The following is a 25,981-nucleotide window of genomic DNA, read 5'->3' as shown; positions in this document are numbered from 1 at the left end:
GTTTGACTTGCTTTTGTAATGCCTCAACTTCCCTTTTAACGCGTTCACTAAATTTTCCCTGTTTTTCAACATGCTTATTTATGTTCTGGTACTCTTCGGTTTCTGCAAATGGTAATGGAGCTGTATCATCCGAATCTCTGTCCCCATTTAAACTAAGATTTGTCAATTTATCTGAAATCTCCTCCACTCTTTCCGATAAGTCACCTATTTGTTCTTTCTGTTTATTTACGTCTTCCGTAAGTGTCGCGACTCGGGTTTCGGTATTGACACATTTAGTAGTTAACTGTTCATACTGTTGCGTTAGGTTATTTATTCTGTCAATTGGTACGGATTCCTCGATTCTTTCAAATATTTCTTCCTTATCGTGTGCACGTTGTAAATTTAACTCTGAAAATTTTTGTACTATTACGCGATCTCTTTCTTCCTGTTCTCTGTCATGTTCCACTTGTCTAATTTCTATTGAAATTAAACTATTATTGTGAGCATTCAAAATCGGTTGTACTTCTTCTCTAATTTCTTTCTTTGATTCATCTTTCGTATTTTTGAAACATGTCCCTATTCGTGAGCTTAACCGTGTTGCCATTGCTTCCATCTCAGTTTTAATTGTTCCTATCTCAGTTTTAATTGTTCCTATTTGTGAGTCTAACCGTGTTTCCATTCGTGATCCCAAACTTAATATAGCACCCATCAACTGCTCCATATTAACTGGTTCGAAATTCTTTTCGCCCCTAACATTTCCCGCAAAACTAACTTCCTTCGGCATAGCCATAAAGCTATCTGTGTTCGATAATATTCCAGAGTCTTCTGTCGTTAATCTCGTATTCTGAAAATTTTTTGATTGTGAACAATTTTGAATTAGTTCCGGACTATTTTCCCGACTTATTAAATTGTTTTCAACTTCATTATTCATCATACTGTTCTCCTGTGTTGGCGAGTTCGCCATGTTAACAATTTCGTCATTCTCACTATTCATCATTTTTGCCTTTTTCATCGATCGCGTAATCATTTACAAAACATACAAAACTCGTCACTATACGAAAATTACACACAATGACACTTTATCACCAACAATATCATTCACACGAAATGCTTCCCTCAAACACGATTAACGAACAATTGAAATCTTCATAATTGCACAAAATTATCAAACCCGTATACAAAACAACAAAAATTAAATTCTGCAAAAAATACCATTAGAAGAATGACTATTACCAAATCTACACATGCAATATAGACTACAATTACTAAACTACGAATTACTACAACAATACTACTGTCTGCTATTTATACAATCAGAAGAATTCCAAGGGACGATCCGAAGCAGCGGTCGCCACGTGCATGGGGGCTTAATTAAAAATATGAATGCAAATACTTTTTATTTTTTTAGTAGCTGTCTGTCCGATTACGAAGCCTCGTAAACGGTTGGCCCTGACTAGTTTTAGTACGCAATCTGACTGCATAGAACAATAAAGAATGAAACGAAATTTCCGTTAACACAATTAATTAATTAAGTCCCCAGCAACTATGAAAGCTACGAAACAACAAGGCACAAGTGTAGCTGTTCTGTGTGTGGAAGTGTGATTCAACGTACACATCTGGCACGGTTCTTCCTCAATAAGACAAGATATTTTAAACACCATTTATACTGAAGTAATTCAAAAATGGCTCTGAGCACTATGGGACTTAACATCTACGGTCATCAGTCCCCTAGAACTTAGAACTACTTAAACCTAACTAACCTAAGGACAGCACACAACACCCAGCCATCACGAGGCAGAGAAAATCCCTGACCCCGCCGGGAATCGAACCCGGGAACCCGGGCGTGGGAAGCGATACTGAAGTAATTAAAAAAAAAAAGAAATACTATAATTGCGCAAGGAAACCAGAATTACACTCTAATACAAGAACACGAGCCAGATGCTTTGTTGACTGAACCTGTGACCAAGAGGCATTATTTTTTAAGACATTGAAATAATGAAAAAAAAGAATTTTTTTACCTACATATATATTGACGAAAAGCACACTCTGATCATTACAGGATCCCCAATCCAACAATATCTGGTGTCTAGCCCATCAAAACAATATGACAACATCTGAACAAGCACTCTCCATGGGAACTTCTCAACAACGACTCACCACTGCTACATCTCAACAAGCACTGCCTACTGCTACTTCTCAATAAGCACTCTCCACCACGACTTCTCGACAAGCACTCTCCACTACCACATCTCAACAAGCACTGCCTACTACGACTTCTCGATAAGAACTGACTACTACGACTTCTCAATAAGCACTGCCAGTGGAGGCGGCGGAATAATACTCTTTGGCGCAATCTCTGGCGCTGTGGCTCAGTGTATCCACCTTTCACCATATGTGTGGGCCTAGTTTGACTCTAAATCCGTGTGCACTCCACTTGAATCCGGTAGTAATGCTTCGTTGGTCGATTACGATTGATATTGTAGTTACTGCTGAGTTTCTAGGTTTCCTGACTTGAAAAACCATCAACCAGAACTGCCGTTCGATGTCAGGGTAGCCCCACTTCATGTTTTATTATTTAACACGGCCAGTGAAGTTTTTGATGTAAGGGGGTTAACCGTGAAGTTTTTGTTGGGCTGCAGTTTTTTAGAGACTGTGCAGAGTCTTCTTCATTATACAGGGGGTCGGGTGAATTTAAATTCCAGCCTGAAAACAGGTATCCATTTTCTGTTCCTGGTAGATACATGAAGGTGTGTAGTGTTTCTGTTAATGGGCCTGAGTTTCAGGTGGGATATCTGCCTGAGTAGGAGGCCTCCGAATTTGTGGAGTTATTAAATGGGTTTCGTGAGGCCCTGACGGATCAGTTGGGAGTTACTGATAAGATCAAGTATCAAATTTATATCTACAGCATACTCCAAAAGCCAACTAATGGATAACCAACCAGAATCCGCTGCGACAGACGAAATATAAGCTTTTACCATACAAAATGGAAAAAAATTGCATAAAATTGCGAATCAGTTGTTACATGATGGTGTAGGGAGACTCGATTTCACCATAAGTGACTGCAATATTTTTGGTCCCAAAGCAGAATGGTAAAAGTTATGTCTGTTGTCGATATCGGGCATTGAATAGAAAGGTGGTTGTGGAATATGTGCCACTTCCTCAGCTAGATGGTCTGCGGCGGATAAGGTCATCACCATAGTAGATCTTAAACAGGCATATTAACAAATACCCCTTACACAAGATTCCAAGCCGTTAACTGTCTTTTCTACTGATAATAACCTTTCTGAATTTAATAGGTTTGCCTTTGGTTTAGTCACAGGTGTGGCAGTCTGGTCTCATCTATTGGACTCTGTCCTGGGCGATCTTAAATTCAAATTTGTATACAACTCTCTGCACGATGTGGTTGTGGATAGTACTAGTTTTGATGAGCATTGGACCATCTGAGCCAAGTTTTGGGGCATTTGAGAGAGGCTTGACATTTAGTTAAGCCTACAAGGATTAATTTAGCCCACAATGAAATATTCTTTTTGGGGCACATTGTATCCTCCAAAGGGATTGGCATTGATCAAAAACATACTTAGGCAGTCCATAAGTTCCCTGTGCCTCTGGATAAGAAGGACGTTGCCTGATTTGCTGGCTTACATGTGGAACACATCAAACAATATATAAATACATTGCTAAAAATAGCTGTGAATTATTCTAAAGGCAGTCGCCACTGGCTTCTCAATCGGCCTGTGCGGTGATTTCTGTGCGAACTAACACTAGTTTTGACTTACTGATGTTTAAAAAAGTAAATAAATGATAAAAATGTACATTCATTTTGAGGACTTTGCATACTGCAATTGAAACAATATTACACACAAAGAATTCACCGTAAAGTCTAAGCTGGCAAATCTAATCCGTGAAAGACAGATACAGTCTGTAAAGTAAAATTTATGGCAGAAATTTCACAGCCTTTCAAATTAAAAATAGGAGAAGGTGACAGCCTATCCGCAATTCTTTTTGATAATGTTATAGAGAAAAAAGTGAGAATTTGGAACGAAAACTTATTGAACTCAACATCTCACCTATAAGGTTATGAAGAGGAAGAAAAAGATCGAAGTCAACTGTCTTGCATTTGCTCATCATTTTGCTATACTTTCCTAAAATGTTGCATCTGCTACAACGCAAATAAATCTGCTGGATAAAATAGCCAGCAGAACTGGCTTAAGAATTCCTGCAGGAAAAAAAAATTAACAAACGTTAAGGATGCTCCAAAATTCCCGAATACAGATATTGGTCAAATAGGTAGGGTAAAAACATTCAAAGATCTAGGGGAGATAATCCAAGAAAATGTTTCGGAAAAGTCTGCAATAGAGGAAATGTTGCATAAAATGGGGAGAGCGTATGGTATCACCAAAGACCTCTTCAAAGAAAAGCGCCTACCCAAAAATGCAAAAATAAGGCATTACAGCACAGTAGTGAGGCCAGAATACCTATATGCAAGCGAATTCCTGATATTAAACTATAATTTAGATTAATTAGAAGAACTAGAAAGACGCATTATAAGGAAAATATTAGGACCACAAAACACAGTAGAAGTTTTTAAATTATGAAGTAATGCTAAAATCTACCAAAATATAGAAAATATCACAAACGTAATAAGAAAAAGAAGACTCATGCTTTCTGGACTTTTGTTTCGAATGCAGGACAGTAGATTAACTAAAAAGATTTTCAAATATTTAGGGGGAAAGAAGTCCACAACAAGCTGGGTCAACGAAGTACTAAAGAATTTAGAAAGAAATAGTATAAAAAAGAAGATATAAACAACAGAGGAGCCTTTTTGGAAAAGGTATTGAAAATGGAAGGATTCCAAGGAAGGGTAACTAAAAAGACTGGTTCAAGATGACCTGAAGACAGGAAGAAGAAACATGATGAACAGATGAAAGCATACCTGAAGAAAAGAAGAGAACAAAGGGCGGAGAACTGAATTTGGAACGTGGTCCTCAGTCGGCTTATTTGCAGTGAAAAAAAAGTACAATTGCGCTTGATTACAGGGATAAATGTTTACGAATAACTAATTATTGAGACACAAATGGCTTCATTTTAACATCAGTTCCAATTAAAAATATACACCTTGAGCTCTAGGAACTTACGTACGTACCAGCAGAAGACACGTTACACTTTACGATGCATTCACACCCAGATTTCCCAAAGCACAGTATAATTATTGGCTCAGTTTGGCGCTAAATTCATTGAGATTTAGAGTGCACAGCCTACTGGCATAGAAAAAATTTTACTTTTCTTAATGTGGACCATGCTCTCATATGTGAGCATGGAGAGTTACTATTATAATAGGCCAACACTGGAGGAGGGAGGGGGAGGAGGGGCCATGGGGGTCGCTATGCCTGCTGGTATCTGCTGGCACCGGCCGAGCCCAAGGCAACCCTTAAAAGGTTCCTAAACATTAGAGTTCTTCGTTGCTATCTGCTCCTTGAGCAAAGTACGACGAGGCGACTGCTGCTGCCAGAAACTTTTCTCTATATTTCATACACGGGGACACAACTAGAATGCCAGGGGACACAACTAGAATGCCACGTTCATTTTCAATGAGGTGGCTGGCAACATGTCCGTTAAAACTAACGTGAACATATTCTTTGTAAACAAAGTGGGAGGAGCAGCGATAGCAATGAACAATAAAATATTATGTAGAAAAGTCTTGACCTATAAAGGCACTTTTATTCACAAGTAGTGAACGGTTTCGACGAAGTGTGGACCTTCGTACCATATTCAGGTGATGACCTGCGGAGACGCCACTGTTCGGTTTCTGAGAGTGGCATTTACAGTTCCTGTTCCGTTCCATCACCTCCACACGTCGTCATTTGGAAGTCCGAAGATGATGCGCATCGGGTCGAAACCGGTCACCAGTTTACGAAAAAAAAGTTTTTTTTATATAAACAAGACTACTTGCTCTACAATTTATTACTAACCTCAAGTCGCCCTCTAGTTTGTCCCACATACCAACATCACAATTATTAGCGACTGACTGCCGTACATTTCTTAATTCTAATAAACACAGACGCTGACCACACACCTTCTATATGGAATCGAACCCAGCTACGTATTTGTGGACACATTCTTCTCTTTTTGTGCCTGGAACAAATGTTACTCACTAATAGGGTGTAAAGGCCAACGGTCTTGCCGCAGTGGTAACACCGGTTCCCGTCAGACCACCGAAGTTAAGCGCTGTCGGGTTTGGATGGGTGACTCTATGGGTCTGCCATGTGCTGTTGGCTTGTGGGGTGCACTCAGCCCTGGAGAGGCCAACTGAGGAGCTTGTCTGAGAAGCAGCAGCTCTGGTCACGAAAACTGACGACGATAACCGCATCCAGTGTCGCCTATCGGCTGAGGATGACACGGCGGTCGGTCGGTACTATAGGGCTTCCGAGGAATGTTCGGACGGAAAGTAACGTGTGACAAACTGTCAGATTTATTTTGGGTGTGCATATTTGTGGATGTACACAAACGTAGGTACCTTGAAGATAATCGATATATGAATTGCCAAAGCTGCTTATGAAGTGGCGGGGACCACGGAGGGCAGTCGGTGCGAGACTGCCGCCGCGTTAGCCAGCTCCGGGCAGACACCTGCTGCTGGCGGCAGAGGGAGCATGCTTCGACCAATCAGAACGAAGCGCGCCGGTGGCGGCGGCGGCGCCTGGCGTCCACGGGCTGCGCCGGCGTCCGGCGGCGTCGGCGGCGGAGGCGGCGTCGGCGGCGGCGTCGTGTCAGTCGTGCGTCGCCGGCCACGCGAGAAGTTGCCGCTGCCGCCCGGCTGCTGCGACTGGGGCGAGCTCGTCTTCGCCCACAGGTCGGTGTACGCCTGCTTCTGCCATCCTCCCGTTCTACGTACGGCCCACACACGGAATTTCACTAGCGTTAGGTAGGAAAATTCTCCGAATTCCATTTACGATTTATTTCTAGAAGTTCTACATTTTTGTAGTGGACATACTATTCTGTCGTTATCTTTTTCTTCCGAAGCTTTTCAGAAGTACATTAGCAGAAACAAAAAAGTCAGCAAATCGAACCTACTGGAACTTTTTCTTTGTTCTTTTTTTTTTTCTTTTGCAACCTTAAATTTTGTCAGGTACACATCTCGTCGCTGTTCGGTGCAACGGAGTTAGTTTTAGGAATCACCGAATCTACTTAAGTTTTATATGGAACTGTAATGAATAGGATTATCAAAACCCCATTAGCTATTTCTCCGTGGTCAGATAACACTTTTATGACTCCTATAGCGCTGGCAATATGTAATACATTTCATTACATTACTTATCATATGACTGTTGTATATTAATGGAAAATAATTAATGTAAAACGCACAGTACTACACCATACACTAAGAGTCTTTGAACTCAATTAATATTCTCTCGAGGCGGGAAACGCTTTGCTTACTCCCTTTGTACCGGCATCAATTTCTTTTCAGGCTGAATACGCTACTGATGTCTCGTGCAAAAATTTACTGACTACATTTCTTGTGTGTAAAGTGGCAAACTATTCGCTTGTATTAGCAACAGAAGTGGACCGATCTATTGATGGTGAACAGAATCTGTTTTGTTGTAAATTCAATTCATAGAGAAGGAAATGTCACTTTACAGAGAAAACTGTTAAGGAAGCTAGTCTAAAAATTAACACTTACTTTGCTTACGATTATAATATGCGAAGAAGAATTTCTAACATTCAGTTCTGACATTATCAGTTTTCAATAGTTTCTTCGGTAGTACCTTGTGCGATTAAAACTATAGCTTAACCCTTTAATGCATAGTGTAGCTGATCAGCTACTTCATTTCTTCGATGTATCCTATACTGAGCAACATTTTGTAACAAATTCGTTATGTAGTTAAGTGTATACACTCTACTGCAGCTTCTAAGCTGCTAGGAGTTCTTCATAGCGATCGTAAATGGCAGGATGAAATGAACCAGTTCGACAATCAGCTGTGTGGATGTACTGCCGCGCCTGTGTTTTGGCGGAAGGTAGGGACATTTGTTTGTTTTTTTGGTGTTTGTGCACTGATTTGCGGGTTTGAAAATTACTTTTTTATTTTGAAAACGTAAGTAGATATAGTGTAGACAGTTAATTCGAGTGTCTTTACGATAGATTTGAAATTAGGTCTGTTTTCGTGTCTGTAGCGACTGTCAACAATAATACCTTGTTAATTTAGTTTAAAAAAAAATTTCAATTTTATTCGTAATGTAGGCACTACAAACTAAACGTGGTAATTTTTACAGCTTGAAATAGAAAATCATGCATTTAAGGGTTCATAGTTTCACTTTCGTGTGAGTGTGTTAGACAAGCTTTCTGAGACAGCTCTATATACGTGGAAGAACACTTAACCAGAATAATACCCCGAAAATTCTTTCTCTAGAGAAAAAGTAGGATAATATCTTAAACAGTGATAGATACTAATAGAGCTGTCACGTAGTAAGAGATCGGCAATATGTATTCATCGTTTTGGAGGAATATGTTCTATTTCTCTTATGTTCTTCTTTTTTTTGCGAATAGTTCCGGATTGCAGTTTCATCATCAAGCACATGCGAATGCTTCTGCGACACCGGAAACAGTCGCGAAGTAGTGAAACGTAAATCATAAATGCAAAGTGTAGCTATGAAACTTCTAATTCCAAAACAAATACTTTATCAGCTACAGACCAGCAAATAGAGTTCTCCTTCCAAAATAATAGAGAATATCGTGAAATATGTATTCCGCTGCGTATATTTTGTTGTTTATTTGTTTTACGTTATCATTTGAGACTTTCAGGTTCATCTCTCACGGGAGAAGCAGAGGATGTGTGAATCTGGTAGACAATCACACATTTTAGAATGTATAATGTCTGCGTCGTAACATAAACAAGTGCAATAGTTAGATTATCAACAAATTTCGTTTCGCATTCTTCTGTTTTAACTAGACCCACGACTTGTAGGAGCATGCTATTTGTAACGGTGAAGCAAAGTTGTTATCACTTTTTAGCGAAGCATCATGTTGTACACTGTGTCACCGGTGGTCACTTCATACGCTGTAATGGAATAGCTGCCAACATCAAAATCTCGACATTAGCAGTACAGAATTTTGCATCTACTAGAAACTAGCGTTGGCTACGTTACGTCACTGCCTACTCCCTGACGACATGAATCGCCAGTGAAAGAGCTCAGGAGTTGTCCGGCTAAGCTTCCACTTAGCGACTAGAGAAGGAGCTACAAACACGGCCGTCCGTGACCTGGTTTCCCGCACGCCTTCTCGGGAGGAAATAGCGCTTTGACAAAAAGCGGCTCACACTAGAGAGGAAAAAGATCTCCTTCTCGAAACCACAGATTTGTTTGTCTGTCTTTTCATTAATGAACTCGGGGAGATAGTCTCGCCCGCATCTCGTGGTCGTGCGGTAGAGTTCTCGCTTCCCATGCCCGGGTCCCCGGGTTCGATTCCCGGCGGGGTTAGGGATTTTCTCTGCCTCGTGATGGTTGGGTTTTGTGTGCTGTCCTTAGGTTAGTTAGGTTTAAGTATTTCTAAGTTCTAGGGGACTTATGACCACAGCAGTTGAGTCCCATAGTGCTCTGAGCTATTTGAACCATTTTGATATAGTCCCCAATTCGGACTGTTTCCTGTTGGGTATCTGCTCTGCTACAGTTCCTGATAGTTAAGAAAGCGCAATCTGACAAATTCCTTTGAACAGCCTCTTAACACCTACTGTTAATGAAAGTCACAAAGCACTTTAAGCGAACGTAAACAGCAGTGTGAGATGCAGGCCATCGCACTGACCGTGTAATAAAATCTACAGAGCGATAACGAAGTCCTACTACCCCCTACCGTGTGTCCATATATTCACAGATCGTCGTATTGTTTTAGTGTGGGATAATGGCAGAGGACAACTTTGAGGTAGTGTGATTACTCTTTATCATTTCTTTCAGAATGTTTGTGTAAACACCATCGTTTTTATACACTACTGGCCATTAATATTGCTACACCACGAAGATGACGTGCTACAGACACGAAATTTAACAGACAGGAAGAACATGCTGTGATATACAAATGATTAGCTTTTCAGAGCATTCACACAAGGTTGGCGCCGGTGGCGACACCTACAATGTGCTGACATGATGAAAGTTTCCAACCGATTTCTCATACGCAAACAGCAGTTGACCAGCGTTGCCTGGTGAAACGTTGTTGTGATGCCTCATGTAAGGAGGAGAAATACGTACCATCACGTTTACGACTTTGATAAACGTCGGATTGTAGCCTATAGCGATTGCGGTTTATCGTATTGCGACAAGGCTGCTCGCGTTGGTAGAGATCCAGTGACTGTTAGCAGAATATGGAATCGGTGGGTTCAGAAGGGTAATATGGAACGCTGTGCTGGATCCCAACGGCCTCGTATCACTAGCAGTCGAGATGACAGGCGTCTTATCCGCATGGCTGTGCCGGCCGCGATGATCTGGCGGTTCTAGGCGCTCAGTCCGGAACCGCGCGACTGCTACGGCCGCAGGTTCGAATCCTGCCTCGGGCATGGATGTGTGTGATGTCCTTAGGTTAGTTAGCTTAAGTAGTTCTAAGTTCTAGGGGACTGATGACCACAGATGTTAAATCCCACAGTGCTCAGAGCCATTTGAACCATTTGAATCGCATGGCTGTAACGGATCGTGCAGCCACGTCTCGATCCCTGAGTCAACAGATGGGGACGTGTGCAAGACAACAACCATCTGCACGAACAGTTCAACGACGTTTGCAGCAGCATGGACTGTCAGCTCGGAGACCATGTCTGCGGTTCCCCTTGACACTGCATCACAGACAGCAGCGCCTGCGATGGTGTACTCAACGACGAACCTCGGTGCACGAACGGCAAAACGTCTTTTTTTTGGGATGAATCCAGGTTCTGTTTACAACATCATGATGGTGGCATCCATGTTTGACGACATCACGGTGAACGCACATTACATGCGTGTATTCGTCATCGCCATACATACTGGCGTATCACCCGGCGTGATGGTATGGGGTGCCATTGGTTACACGACTCCGTCAGCTCTTGTTTGCATTGACGGCACGTTGAACAGTGGACGTTACATTTCAGATGTGTTACAACCCGTGGCTCTACCCTTCATTCGATCCCTGCGGAACCCTACATTTCAGAAGGATAATGCACGGACGCATGTTGCAGATCCCGTACGGGCCTTTCTGGATACAGAAGATGCTCGACTTCTGCCCTGGCCAGCAAATTCTCCAGATCTCTCACCAATTGAAAACGTCTGGTCAATGGTGGCCGAGCAACTGGCTCGTCACAATACGCCAGCCACTACTCTTGATGAACTGTGGCATCGTGTTGAAGCTGCATACCTGTACACGCTGCATACGAAGCTGCATACGAAGCTGCATACCTGTACACGCCATCCAAGCTCTGATTGACTGAATGCTCAGGCGTATCAAGGCCGTTATTACGGCCAGAGGTGGTTGTTCTGGGTACCGATTTCTCTGGATCCATGCACCCAAATTGCGTGAAAATGTAATCACATGTCAGTTCTAGTATAATATATTTGTCCAATGAATACCCGTTTATCATCTGCATTTCTTCTTGGTGTAGCAATTTTAATGGCCAGTAGTGCAACAGAGTCTAATTTTTCTCCATGTACGACGTGAAGTTCTCAACATCGCTATGAACGTCGAACAGCATCCTTAAGTTCGTCAACTGTCTCGCAACTTGTGGCAGCAACCTTCCGTTCTTTGACCCTCATAATGCATTGACGCAAGATGATAGCTCAGGACCTCGGGGTAGCCACTCCGAAGTTGTAGGCATTTGGACAGAACCAAACCCAGTCCATTTACCAGGAAATACTTCACTGCGATCTTCTCTAACAGCAATAGCATGATGGGCTGGTGCGCCATCCTTCTGGAACCATACGCTGCCGAGCAGTTCGCGATCTTACAGATGTGCAGAATAAACCAATCACGCAATGTGATTCACAGCACCGTAGGAACGAATGTACCAAGTGGGCAGCGCAGATCATGCCAGTCTGGTGCTTTGTGTTCCAGTTTTTCATAAAAATGTCCTTTTTCTTTATTTCAGAAGCAAACGATTCTCGCTTTTGCACCGAGATATATTGCACACTCGTCCGAGAAAAACTGTTTCCTCCTAGAAAGAACAATTGTAAAGACATCGTGCTCACAAGCCTCATGATGTTTTTGCATGCCATTGTCACTCAGTAGTTTACAAACGAAGATTTAAATGCCTTTAACTTCAAATCATTCTTCATAGGTTTGTCTATTGCGGAGGATGGAACTTCCAGCAACTATGACAGCACACGAAAGGACGTTTTTAGCGAACGTTCGACAGACGTAGAAGCCTCCACAAACGTAAGTCGTATTAGTGCTCGTCCTGAGCGGAGCTTATCTTTTATGCAACCAGTGGCAAAGAGCTTTGTCAAAAAAAAAATGGTTCAAATGGCTCTGAGCACTATGGGACTCAACTGCTGAGGTCATAAGTCCCCTAGAACTTAGAACTACTTAAACCTAACTAACCTAAGGACAACACACACATCCATGCCCGAGGCAGGATTCGAACCTGCGACCGTAGCGGTCGCGCGGTTCCAGACTGTAGCGCCAGAACCGCTCGGCCACCAGCGGCCAGCAAAGAGCTTTGTCTGCCACCTAAAGTTGTCGGTTTAGATGGATAAGGTTTCTGGAACCTTAATGTGAAATCATGCTGAATATTTGTCATTGATTTTCTTGCGTGACGTCGTTCGTGAACCCGCGTGCACATTACAATCCGATTCTCCGCGTTGTAAGAGGGACTCATTACCCTTGATTTAGCTGTATATCAGCACCTGCAACAAAAAGAAACAATAATTCATTAACATCTATGTAATACGTAGAATGAAACTGCCTACGTGTTAAGCTAAAACTACAAACATGTTTGGATGTCCTAGAACACGTCCCATTACTGCGTATTGCTACAGACTCTATCAAAACACTGACTTAATAAATAGTGTACGTTTCTACGAACAACATTTCTGACAACAATAGTTTCTGTAAAAGAAACGAAAATAAAACCAAGACTGCAGTCAGATAAAGATAAAAATCACTAAAGAGAAGTAGCATTTAGTCCTTAGTTAGGTAAACGCTTTAATGAGGATTTTGACATATCTCATAACTGGTGTCTTCCAATATCACTTTATTATTGTTAGAAAAAGAGCGTAATATTTAAAAAAAATCTCCTAAAATATTAGACTGTTCTCTATTGGCCTAATAAGGAGAAATTTAGTAAGATGTGGTTCCAGTTCGTTATGCTTCGTTTCAACTTACTTTGCAGTTATATACGTTGTCAGAGTGGATAAAATGGGAATGTTTGTTGCAGACTTTAGAGTGCAGTTATCTTTGTGTTGCTTGACGTTACTTCCCTAGATAATGTTACATATAAGTGTACCACTTTCCAAGATGAGTGTGAAGACAATAACCAACCATATTCCTCAGTGTACTTAATACGTTCGCAACACATAATTTTTTCTTGCGCCTACTACTGACCATTAAACAACATAATGAAACTGTGTCAGCTGGTGTTGATGGAAGTTAACAACCGCTTAGAACGTAACTGATGCAGTTATGTATATTTTCACTTACAGAAACGAAGAGTTAGCTACAGTGTAGTCAATTCTACAGTAGATCATGTAGTACTTGTAGTCAATTCTACAGTAGATCGTATAGTATTTTTTCATACCTCTCTATGTATTTCATTGTTTTCAATATTCTGTGATTGGTGGTGTACCCTGTGCAGCATTAATAATCCAAGATAGGTAATGAGAGAAAAGCGAGTCCATAGATAATTTCATAGATGCAGTCGTTCGGATCGAAAACACACTACATGAAATCGAATCTGATGGGAGGGCTTGGCCCTTTGAGTTAAATTTTGATCAGCAAGAGTGTGTACTGAGACATTGTCTGTGACAGTACAGTGAAATCTATTTAGCATCTGTAAGGATAAAGACAGAGAGAAGTTAGGACCATTTTAAGAGCTGCCTACTTGTCCTGAAGGTATAGAAGGAGAGCTTAAAGACAACCATGCTCCATCTCTAATTACTTCCTCTTCAACTGGACGTTAAATCCTAATAATGGTTTTCGTTTTACGGTGTGGTTATAATTAAATTTGCGCTACTTGACAGAGCCCACATGAAAATCGCATAATAGTAGTAGGACAATGAAACTTTGTGAAAGCATTTGTAAGAGCGTGAGGAATAGAAAGAATAAACCATTGAAAGATAAACTATTTAATTTCCAAATGCGAGGATAATATTTTTGTTTACGTGCCATATTTACGATACAGGCTACAAACATTGCTCACTCTGATGGTCTGGAACCACATTACAGATATCATTTCACAACTGTTCACAGCACTTTTCGAAAGAGGAACCATGAATGGCTCAGCTATCGTGACATAGCTCGTGCTCTGCTTGAAGATCGCACATTGCCTGCAGCACTCTCAGCGATGGCAACAGTGACTTCACCAACAGTTTGTATTGCACCTGAACGTCGTACTGTACCAGAAGCAGTTGTCAAATCGCCGGTCAATTCTAATTTCCGAATCATGTTCTTCGCCCCGCGTGCGGAAAGACGACCTCTTCATATTCCTGTAACTCGTCGATACTCGCGAATAGCAGCGGCACTATTGCTGTTGCTTTGATGAAACAGCATTACGGGTAAAGCCCCGCTCACCTTGTCCAGATCCACTGTGACTGTCTGCAACTGTAATGCTCGCTGATGCTTGTGTTTCACCCCTGCGTCTCTCTACCATTATCGGCGCCTAGCGGCAAGTTATAATACTAACACTGCTGAGAAGGCAAATCTTTCAGAGGAGAGTCTGAACATCACTCCTATACAGTTGGGTACCCATACGGTAGTTTTCCGTCTGTACTAGGTAAAGTAGCGAAAAATGAATTGTGACCACCGTGTATAAGCCCGCTTTACAAAGCAGACTTGTAAATGCCATTAAACTGACAGAACAACAGAGGTCAGAATTCAGTCACGCACTACTGCAACTACAACTTTGCCTACGAAGAAATGCGTTCCTCACACCGTGCGCTTTATCAGCTAGTTGTATACACGATATTAAAAAAAAAAAAAAAAAAGTTATCCGATTTCACAAGGTTTAAAATTTCTATACGAATAAATATTAGCTTATGCATCGAAATTAAAAGCTCTAGTTTGGTGCCAGTTGTGAGCTGATGGTTAATATAATTGCCAGGTTCATGCATTTTAGTAACAGCATTTTTTCTCCTGTCTCTGTGCAAAAGCATGCAGAGAGTTCGACTATCATCTGAATGTTTGTCGTGTGTCCGTTGGGGGGTACATTAAACGTATGACAGAGGTAAAGCCGGCCGGTGTGGCCGAGCAGTTCTAGGCGCTGCAGTCTGGAACCGCGCGACCGCTACGGTCGCAGGTTCGAATCCTGCCTCGGGCATGGGTGTGTGTGACGTCGCTAGGTTAGTTAGGTTTAAGTAGTTCTAAGTTCTAGGGTACTGATGCCCTCAGATGTTAAGTCTCATAGCACTTAGAGCCATTTGAACCATTTGTAAGAGGTAAATAAAACTTTTATCCTAAACGTAATTGTAAAAAGTATTGCAAGGTTGTGTGTGTTTGTGTGTGTAAAATACATACACTTGTAAAACTGGTAAAAGACGAAATGGGAGATAAGATACTGCGTGAAGAGTTTGATAGAGCACTGAAAGACCTGAGTCGAAACAAGGCCCCGGGAGTAGACAACATTCCATTAGAACTACTGATGGCCTTGGGAGAGCCAGTCATGACAAAACTCTACCATCTGGTGAGCAAGATGTATGAGACAGGCGAAATACCCTCAGACTTCAAGAAGAATATAATAATTCCAATCCCAAAGAAAGCAGGTGTTGACAGACTGGTTGGTTGTTCTGAAAATAAAACGTCATTAGTCCTATGTGCCAGTTAAATTTCACTTCAAATGTCTATCTTCGTTCATAGAGAAGATATACCCGAGCCGAATGCGAATGAATTTTGTTGAAACAAAACACCCTGTGTTTTGCTGGTGCTTACGTTCATTAGCTGCTCTATCTAGAGATGCACTTAACGTTAACTTGGTGCACATGGGGGAATTGATTCTCAAGGGAGAAGAATGGACTTGTTTGTTTACAACGCCCATTCCGCTCGTGCCGATGTTTATGGCACAGTTCCCACGAAAGCGTCATTCAAACGCTGGAAGGCTGACGCAGCAAAGCCACCGAATATTTCTGCTTCGTCACTCTTAGCACTGTTCCTCTTTCGTGATGGTCTCCTTCGAATACCCTCACTCATATCAGAGCCTTTTGTTCTGCGAAATATTCAATACAGTATTCTGTGTATAAGACTGAAGCAAAAATTCGTAACAATTTCGGTTAATTATAATGATATCTTTGCCACATCATTTATCACAAGTGTCTTTATTAATTTGGAGTAATGAGTTTACAAATACGGCATGAATTTTGCTGATTCGAAGATATTTAATTCTATGCGTCAATTAACGTACCAAGCAAATGTGAAATACTTGCAATAAATATTTTATTTTTGCAGGACAGCGGAGAAAAATTAGAGAAAATGTTTCGAAACAATTAATCGGGAGAACACCATTGGAAATTGCACGGCAGCAAATAACTTCTGACATCTTGTGTCGATTGAAAATGAGGTACACTGTGAGCGGGATTAGCTAAGCGGTCTAGGCGCGGCAATCATGGACTGTGTGGCTGGTCCCGGCGGAGGTTCGAGTCCGCCCTCGAGCATGGGTGTGTGTGTGTGTGTTTGTCCTTAGGATAATTTAGATTAAGTAGTGTGTAAGCTTAGGGACTGATGAGCTTAGCAGTTAATTCCCATAAGATTGCCCACACATTTGAACTTCCTTTTTTTTAGGTACATTGCAGTTCAAATGGTTCAAATGGCTCTGAGCACTATGCGACTTAACTTCTGAGGTCATCAGTCGCCTAGAACTTAGGACTAATTAAACCTAACTAACCTAAGGACAGCACACACATCCATGCCCGAGGCAGGATTCGAACCTGCGACTGTAGCGCCTAGAACCTCACGGCCACTCCGGCCGGCAGTACATTGTAGTGACTCGTTGTCTTGAAAAAGGTCATTGCATTTTGATGAATACTATTTGTATGTAGCAGACTTTATAGTTAGGGCATACACAGCCTGGATATATCATTTTGAAAATAAGACCGCTTCTGCTGTAAGTCCTTTATTTATAGGTGCCACCGGTCTCGCAGTATTTTAGCTGCGAGCAGATGCAGTCCATACAAATGTAATGGCCAGAACCTCATATAAGACAAGAAAACGTAACTTTAATGAAAAAATGTACGGGATGAACACAAAATCAGGTCATGATCCGATAGGGCAAAGGGAACGGGGTGATCCAACGTTCATAGTCAGCGATTTTTGCTAAGTAGCGGACGTCAACCGTAAAATAACATAAAATAATTTATAACGCTCCCATAATACCTAGAAAGAACGAAAGCTCAAAAGAAGAAATTCCTAATACAAAAACTACTAGGTAGGTAAAATACTAATAAATTCCACTCACCATCAATAATAGTATCTGTCGAGTTAATGGATCCTTATATACCGAAAAAGTGACCAAAAACAGAACATCTTTTATCATCTATGGGGTTAAGTAAAATTAAGCAGATCACGATCCATCTTTTACCTAAAAAGGATTGAAAAAAATCTTGATAAAAAGCCCAGTTATTCAATCTTAGGCGTAAATTTTAGTCCATGTTAAAAAAAATCCTATATAACACTATTTTAAGGTTAGCACGAAACATACATGAAGTCAGAAAGTAAAGCATTGCGAAGCCAGATGGCAAGAGGCTGCGGCTCCCACCCCAAGGGAGCGCACTGGACGTATACCAACAGGCGGCGTGTCAGTACGGAGCTGCAGGTGCGCCACTTAGCGACTTGGAGAGAAGGTTCATGTGGAGCGCGTATGCGCATCCGCAGATAACTAGAAATGTAGAACGATGACTAGGCTGATGGGAAAGCTGGGTGATCCGTTAAAATGTGTTAAAACCGACGTAACATCATAAAAAAAAGAACAGAATCTAGACTAGCGCGATGCGCTTTACAGGAAACGTGCTTGTTTTCAAATTCAGTAAAAGTATGAGGAAGACAAGATAAAGTAATTTAATTTTGTTTTTTAAAATATAGCACCCAAAACGAAGCCGGAACAAACCGTTAATTCTACCGGGGACTTCTTAATTTCACATAACCCCATAGATGATCATATACTGTCGGTTTTTGATCACTTTTTCGGTATATGGGGACCCGTTATCTCACTAGATACTGTTACTCATGGTGAGTGGAATTTATTAATACTTTGTCTCCGTGTTAGTATTTTATTAGGTATTTTCTCTTTGTAGCTTTCATTCTTTCTAGGTATCACGGGACGGAACTATGTTATTTTAGGATATTTTGTGATTGACGTGCACTACTGTTCATCGTGTATCTTTTAATTTTAGTTATGTTTTCTTGCCTTATGTGAGTTTTTGTCTCTTACTCTTTATGATGTTAGAAAGAATTCCTCAAACACCAGATAAAATTGATGTTTATTGACCGGTTTCGCAGTCTAATGTCACATCATCAGGTGTAACCTACATGGTAAAAAAAAATGTATAGTGCCACGAGTTTGTGGATAATAAAACTAATAAACGAATGCCTAAAACATAATCATAACGTTAAAAGGTCATAGGCTTACCCATCACACCTAGTCAAAATTTACTATTCAATAAATATTGTCAATAGCATTACAACAAAAGGTAACGAAGACTTGGTCCATTCAGTTAGGACAAATTGCTGACGGGTGAAACTTGCAGTTACAGAGCAATGTTGAAAACATAAGGGCAAAGACTGCGGGTGATAGTTGACTACTGTGTCACTAATATTGTCTAATGGCTGTTCTATGGAGCCAGCGCTCCACTCTTCTCGGTGATTGCTAAGTTGCTCCAAAATGGCTATTGTGATCTCGTTAATAAGCTAAATTAATAATGAAGTTGTATAATGATTGTTTACATACCTCGTAATGGAATTCCATGGATCCACCGCTCCACCGCTAAAAAAAAGGCTATTGTGATCTCGTCAATTAGCTAAAATAATAGTGAAATCCAAATAAAATCACACATCTGCTCCGGTGCGACGAGGTAAAAGATACTGTAAATAAAACTTTAAACTGTTTCAAAGAGGTGTGGGACGGAATTTGTATGATTTGTAAAATTAGTACTTCCATCAATGACAGTTGCTGAACTGTGTACTTATATAGCAAACTGCCGGTTTATTATTTCACTCAGAATTAATTGATCGGACTCTTACCATTTACACTGTTAAATAGTTATAAGCAAAGCAATTTGCTGTTCGATACTCAGAAAACTGTCGACTGACTTCCACTTATAAGGCCACAGAACCTTAAAATGTCACGCTTTGCTGTCAAAATAACACGAAAATAATTCAGTTTCTTGCTTGAAAGGACACGGCAGATTTACGTCCTACGGATGCGATTATTCCGATCTATTGAGTATTTGACATATTTTGGCTGCTTCTTGCTGTTGCTTCTGTGCTGACCTTCTAAAATCTTCTCGCCTGTGATTTATTCTTTCTTCTCCGACGATTTCAAGTCTTCTTCTGTGATGTTTTCCTAAAAATAAAGTCTTCTACCGAAGTATATTAATTTGTGGTAGCAAATGCGCCCTAAACATCTTCTAGAATGTTCTAAGCTCGACTCTCATCTCCGAATAAAGTAACAATGTTCTCTGTCTCACGAAACTGTCATTATTTTCTTCCAAATTTGCCCTCCTTTCACCAGTAGTGAAACTGCTCCCCCTTTACTAACTGAATTTATCTCAAAATTAAACTGTGCTCGCGTCATCATCTTAATACTGCTGCCTTGACGTGCTTCGCTCATCATTAGTCAGTTCACTCTTTCAGGTATTCGCTACACAGATTAAAACATTCCCTATCAGCTGAAGTACCAGAACTTTACAGACAGTATAGATAGGTGCACTGAAAATAATATTACAATTCAAATAACATTACTAACTACCATATCAGTTTGTCGTTACAAGTTAATACATACAAAAATAACAAAATTTAGAAGAAATAAAATACACTCCTGGAAATGGAAAAAAGAACACATTGACACCGGTGTGTCAGACCCACCATACTTGCTCCGGACACTGCGAGAGGGCTGTACAAGCAATGATCACACGCACGGCACAGCGGACACACCAGGAACCGCGGTGTTGGCCGTCGAATGGCGCTAGCTGCGCAGCATTTGTGCACCGCCGCCGTCAGTGTCAGCCAGTTTGCCGTGGCATACGGAGCTCCATCGCAGTCTTTAACACTGGTAGCATGCCGCGACAGCGTGGACGTGAACCGTATGTGCAGTTGACGGACTTTGAGCGAGGGCGTATAGTGGGCATGCGGGAGGCCGGGTGGACGTACCGCCGAATTGCTCAACACGCGGGGCGTGAGGTCTCCACAGTACATCGATGTTGTCGCCAGTGGTCGGCGGAAGGTGCACGTGCCCGTCGACCTGGGACCGGACCGCAGCGACGCACGGATGGACGCCAAGACCGTAGGATCCTACGCAGTGCCGTAGGGGACCGCACCGCCACTTCCCAGCAAATTAGGGACACTGTTGCTCCTGGTGTATCGGCGAGGACCATTCGCAACCGTCTCCATGAAGCTGGGCTACGGTCCCGCACACCGTTAGGCCGTCTTCCGCTCACGCCCCAACATCGTGCAGCCCGCCTCCAGTGGTGTCGCGACAGGCGTGAATGGAGGGACGAATGGAGACGTGTCGTCTTCAGCGATGACAGTCGCTTCTGCCTTGGTGCCAATGATGGTCGTATGCGTGTTTGGCGCCGTGCAGGTGAGCGCCACAATCAGGACTGCATACGACCGAGGCACACAGGGCCAACACCCGGCATCATGGTGTGGGGAGCGATCTCCTACACTGGCCGTACACCACTGGTGATCGTCGAGGGGACACTGAATAGTGCACGGTACATCCAAACCGTCATCGAACCCATCGTTCTACCATTCCTAGACCGGCAAGGGAACTTGCTGTTCCAACAGGACAATGCACGTCCGCATGTATCCCGTGCCACCCAACGTGCTCTAGAAGGTGTAAGTCAACTACCCTGGCCAGCAAGATCTCCGGATCTGTCCCCCATTGAGCATGTTTGGGACTGGATGAAGCGTCGTCTCACGCGGTCTGCACGTCCAGCACGAACGCTGGTCCAACTGAGGCGCCAGGTGGAAATGGCATGGCAAGCCGTTCCACAGGACTACATCCAGCATCTCTACGATCGTCTCCATGGGAGAATAGCAGCCTGCATTGCTGCGAAAGGTGGATATACACTGTACTAGTGCCGACATTGTGCATGCTCTGTTGCCTGTGTCTATGTGCCTGTGGTTCTGTCAGTGTGATCATGTGATGTATCTGACCCCAGGAATGTGTCAATAAAGTTTCCCCTTCCTGGGACAATGAATTCACGGTGTTCTTATTTCAATTTCCAGGAGTGTATATTCCTGTAAAATCTGAATTTGGTCGGGAGGCTGTTGCTTATTCAGGAAAGCGGCCGAAGTATCTTCCTTACAATATGGATACATAATGATCTGAACAGACACTCATTTCTGAATTCGAGGAATTTCTGTGCTGCAGGAATGAATTTTCGTAACGTAATATTAAACTTGTCTGCTAGACGAAACAACGACAGTAATCTACTGAGTTGATAACCTTAAACAGCAATTGAAATTTCCATACCCCATCACACCAGGATTCTACGGTATTCCTTTCCATTTCATACAGAATTAAAAATGATTTATGTTCATCTACGACAACAACCTTCCGATGATTTCTCAAGCAGGGAACTGTTCTCTGAGCACGGCAGAAATGACAGGCCACACCCATGACTGAGAAAGGCAGCACACCTGATTCTTAGTAAACTATAACCACATTTATACGCAGCAGACTGCTTCCACTTGCAACTTCCTGGTAGATTAAAACTGTGTGCCGGACTGAGACTCGAACTCGGGACCTTTGCCTTTCGCGGGTAAGTGCTTCATATCAGCAGGCCACAGGATAAATTTTTTTCTGTGTACGATCACCTTACCGTAGGACATTTCATCATGAATTTTGTGCAAGCTGCCTAGTTCAATTCTCTTACACAGCTCTAAGAAACATTACTGTAAAGTCACCCAAAACTTCGTAAGAGATCGTCGCATCCACTGTTAATAACATTATACCACATAATCTTTACATGCGCAGAGTGAGCTAAGGTACTCTAGACGCGTAGCATCAGAAAACGATTTTCACTCAGAATTTGCGCATGTGATTCACCAGCCATCCCCCTCCCCCCCCCCCCCACCACCACCACACACATAAGGTACAGCTCCTCTTATAGTAATCAGATCGTCTCTGTACGACAGGCTTTCAATAGCCTAGGCAGACAGTCTCATGACAATGAGACTGGGGCAAGTCTACAAAAAGCTTCACACAAACGTGATACGGCACAACACGAAACGAATTTTCTGTTCTCTAGTATGGCTGAAGTCCTAAACAATAGAGCGAGATTTAGTTATTCATGTATTTAGCATCCAGAAAATGTAGGTTATTCAGCCAGCTAAAAGGTACAGGACATACAGAGACAAAATATCTTGGTATGAACCACATGAATTGGCTGACATAATATGAAATTAATTAAATCACCAGTTTAAGGAAGGATGATAAACTGCTTAAATTATGGTTAAATACTGTTTACAATTAGATTATAGGAGTATAAACTTTTTCACTGCCAGCATAGTTTCCAGTAGTGTATTGCAACTACAAAGATATCAATCGATTTATAAGAACTTCCAAAACTCCTTGCTGATACGAAGTTGGTCAAGGAGAGCAGGCTAGCTGCACTTACGACAAATTTCAATTGCTGTTGCAAAAACGGTAATCTGTTACTTTCCCATCTCGTACATGCCAATAGTATGTTGTTAATGTAATCTTCTGTAGGCTCGGTGCGATCACAGTAAATGACTGGACTGATTCCAGTGCGGTGAAGGACGCCGGGAACCATCAGTGGTTAAATATTATGAGGAAAAGAGTTGCTGTCAATAGCCTAGGTTTACCAACGTCGTGACGCCAATGTCCACATGGATTAGCGGATTGAATACAAGCATCAGATCAATCCTTGTTTATAGTAGACGGATTGCAGCCTTCTTGTCATCTTTGGCAACCGTAATTCGTGAGCAAGCGATGCAATTTAGAGGGTGGAGGTTTGCTGTCGACTGGAGAACCACTTTTTGTTGCCCTCTTCGCGACAAGTGCGACTTCTTCATTATGAATACTAACACAATGGGAATGCACAGGAATTCTAAAGTCGAACACTGGATTTCACTCTGGATTCATTTCCCAATAATAAGATAAGGTTGCTTTCCCTGGAAGACAACTGACACTGCATGTGATGAAATTAGATCCTTGAAAACACGAAGAGATGTAACAATTCTTAATACTTATAATATGACTATTAGCTTCTGTTTCTTTCGGCTGATGGAACTTATTGGAGACACTTGTGGAGAGAGAAAGGCACACCCCGAATTTTCTTCCTCTTTTATTTTAGAATCGTAAGTATGTAAAACGTCTGGCAGTATTTGACATATTGTATCAAGATGTGTAAGGGTAATTTTTCCGTTTTGAACTGACAAAATATGTAACAGAGCAAGACAAACTACTGAAAGGAATTGGGAACTTGGGGACATCTTCTACATCTACATCTACATTTATACTCCGCAAGCCACCCAACGGTGTGTGGTGGAGGGCACTTTACGTGCCACTGTCATTACCTCCCTTTCCTGTTCCAGTCGCGTATGGTTGGCGGGAAGAACGACTGTCTGAAAGCCTCCGTGCGCGCTCTAATCTCTCTAATTTTACATTCGTGATCTCCTCGGGAGGTATAAGTAGGGGGAAGCAATATATTCGATACCTCATCCAGAAACGCACTCTCTCGAAACCTGGCGAACAAGCTACACCGCGATGCAGAGCGCCTCTCTTGCAGAGTCTGCCACTTGAGTTTGTTAAACATCTCCGTAACGCTATCACGGTTACCAAATAACCCTGTGACGAAACGCGCCGCTCTTCTTTGGATCTTCTCTATCTCCTCCGTCAACCCGATATGGTACGGATCCCACACTGATGAGCAATACTCAAGTATAGGTCGAACGAGTGTTTTGTAAGCCACCTCCTTTGTTGATGGACTACATTTTCTACGGACTCTCCCAATGAATCTCAACCTGGTACCCGTATTACCAACAATTAATTTTATATGATCATTCCACTTCAGATCGTTCCGCACGCATACTCCCAGATATTTTACAGAAGTAACTGCTACCAGTGTTTGTTCCGCTATCATATAATCATACAATAAAGGATCCTTGTTTCTATGTATTCGCAATACATGACATTTGTCTATGTTAAGGGTCAGTTGCCACTCCCTGCACCAAGTGCCTATCCGCTGCAGATCTTCCTGCATTTCGCTACAATTTTCTAATGCTGCAACTTCTCTGTATACTACAGCATCTTCCGCGAAAAGCCGCATGGAACTTCCGACACTATCTACTAGGTCATTTATATACACTCCTGGAAATGGAAAAAAGAACACATTGACACCGGTGTGTCAGACCCACCATACTTGCTCCGGACACTGCGAGAGGGCTGTACAAGCAATGATCACACGCACGGCACAGCGGACACACCAGGAACCGCGCTGTTGGCCGTCGAATGGCGCTAGCTGCGCAGCATTTGTGCACCGCCGCCGTCAGTGTCAGCCAGTTTGCCGTGGCATACGGAGCTCCATCGCAGTCTTTAACACTGGTAGCATGCCGCGACAGCGTGGACGTGAACCGTATGTGCAGTTGACGGACTTTGATCGAGGGCGTATAGTGGGCATGCGGGAGGCCGGGTGGACGTACCGCCGAATTGCTCAACACGTGGGGCGTGAGGTCTCGACAGTACATTGATGTTGTCGCCAGTGGTCGGTGGAAGGTGCACGTGCCCGTCGACCTGGGACCGGACCGCAGCGACGCACGGATGCACGCCAAGACCGTAGGATCCTACGCAGTGCCGTAGGGGACCGCACCGCCACTTCCCAGCAAATTAGGGACACTGTTGCTCCTGGGGTATCGGCGAGGACCATTCGCAACCGTCTCCATGAAGCTGGGCTACGGTCCCGCACACCGTTAGGCCGTCTTCCGCTCACGCCCCAACATCGTGCAGCCCGCCTCCAGTGGTGTCGCGACAGGCGTGAATGGAGGGACGAATGGAGACGTGTCGTCTTCAGCGATGAGATTCGCTTCTGCCTTGGTGCCAATGATGGTCGTATGCGTGTTTGGCGCCGTGCAGGTGAGTGCCACAATCAGGACTGCATACGACCGAGGCACACAGGGCCAACACCCGGCATCATGGTGTGGGGAGCGATCTCCTACACTGGCCGTACACCACTGGTGATCGTCGAGGGGACACTGAATAGTGCACGGTACATCCAAACCGTCATCGAACCCATCGTTCTACCATTCCTAGACCGGCAAGGGAACTTGCTGTTCCAACAGGACAATGCACGTCCGCATGTATCCCGTGCCACCCAACGTGCTCTAGAAGGTGTAAGTCAACTACCCTGGCCAGCAAGATCTACGGATCTGTCCCCCATTGAGCATGTTTGGGACTGGATGAAGCGTCGTCTCACGCGGTCTGCACGTCCAGCACGAACGCTGGTCCAACTGAGGCACCAGGTTGAAATGGCATGGCAAGCCGTTCCACAGGACTACATCCAGCATCTCTACGATCGTCTCCATGGGAGAATAACAGCCTGCATTGCTGCGAAAGGTGGATATACACTGTACTAGTGCCGACATTGTGCATGCTCTGTTGCCTGTGTCTATGTGCCTGTG

At 42.8% G+C, this 25,981-nt stretch overlaps 1 protein-coding gene across 1 annotated transcript in view; it reads left to right on the top strand.

Annotated features, from left to right (window-relative positions):
• The first annotated feature begins 6,626 nt into the window (after window positions 1–6,626).
• Window positions 6,627–25,981, top strand: part of LOC126224580 (uncharacterized) — a 382,506-nt gene continuing 363,151 nt past the window's right edge. The window contains exon 1 of the mRNA XM_049942206.1: window positions 6,627–6,826. Coding sequence (XP_049798163.1) covers window positions 6,627–6,826 — 200 coding nt within the window. The remainder of the gene's footprint in view (window positions 6,827–25,981) is intronic.

This window comes from Schistocerca nitens, chromosome 1, assembly GCF_023898315.1.
Source record: "Schistocerca nitens isolate TAMUIC-IGC-003100 chromosome 1, iqSchNite1.1, whole genome shotgun sequence".
NCBI classification, from domain to species: Eukaryota; Metazoa; Arthropoda; class Insecta; order Orthoptera; family Acrididae; genus Schistocerca; species Schistocerca nitens.
Note: the sequence above shows the minus strand (reverse complement) of the source record. Positions and strands in the feature narration are given on the sequence as shown.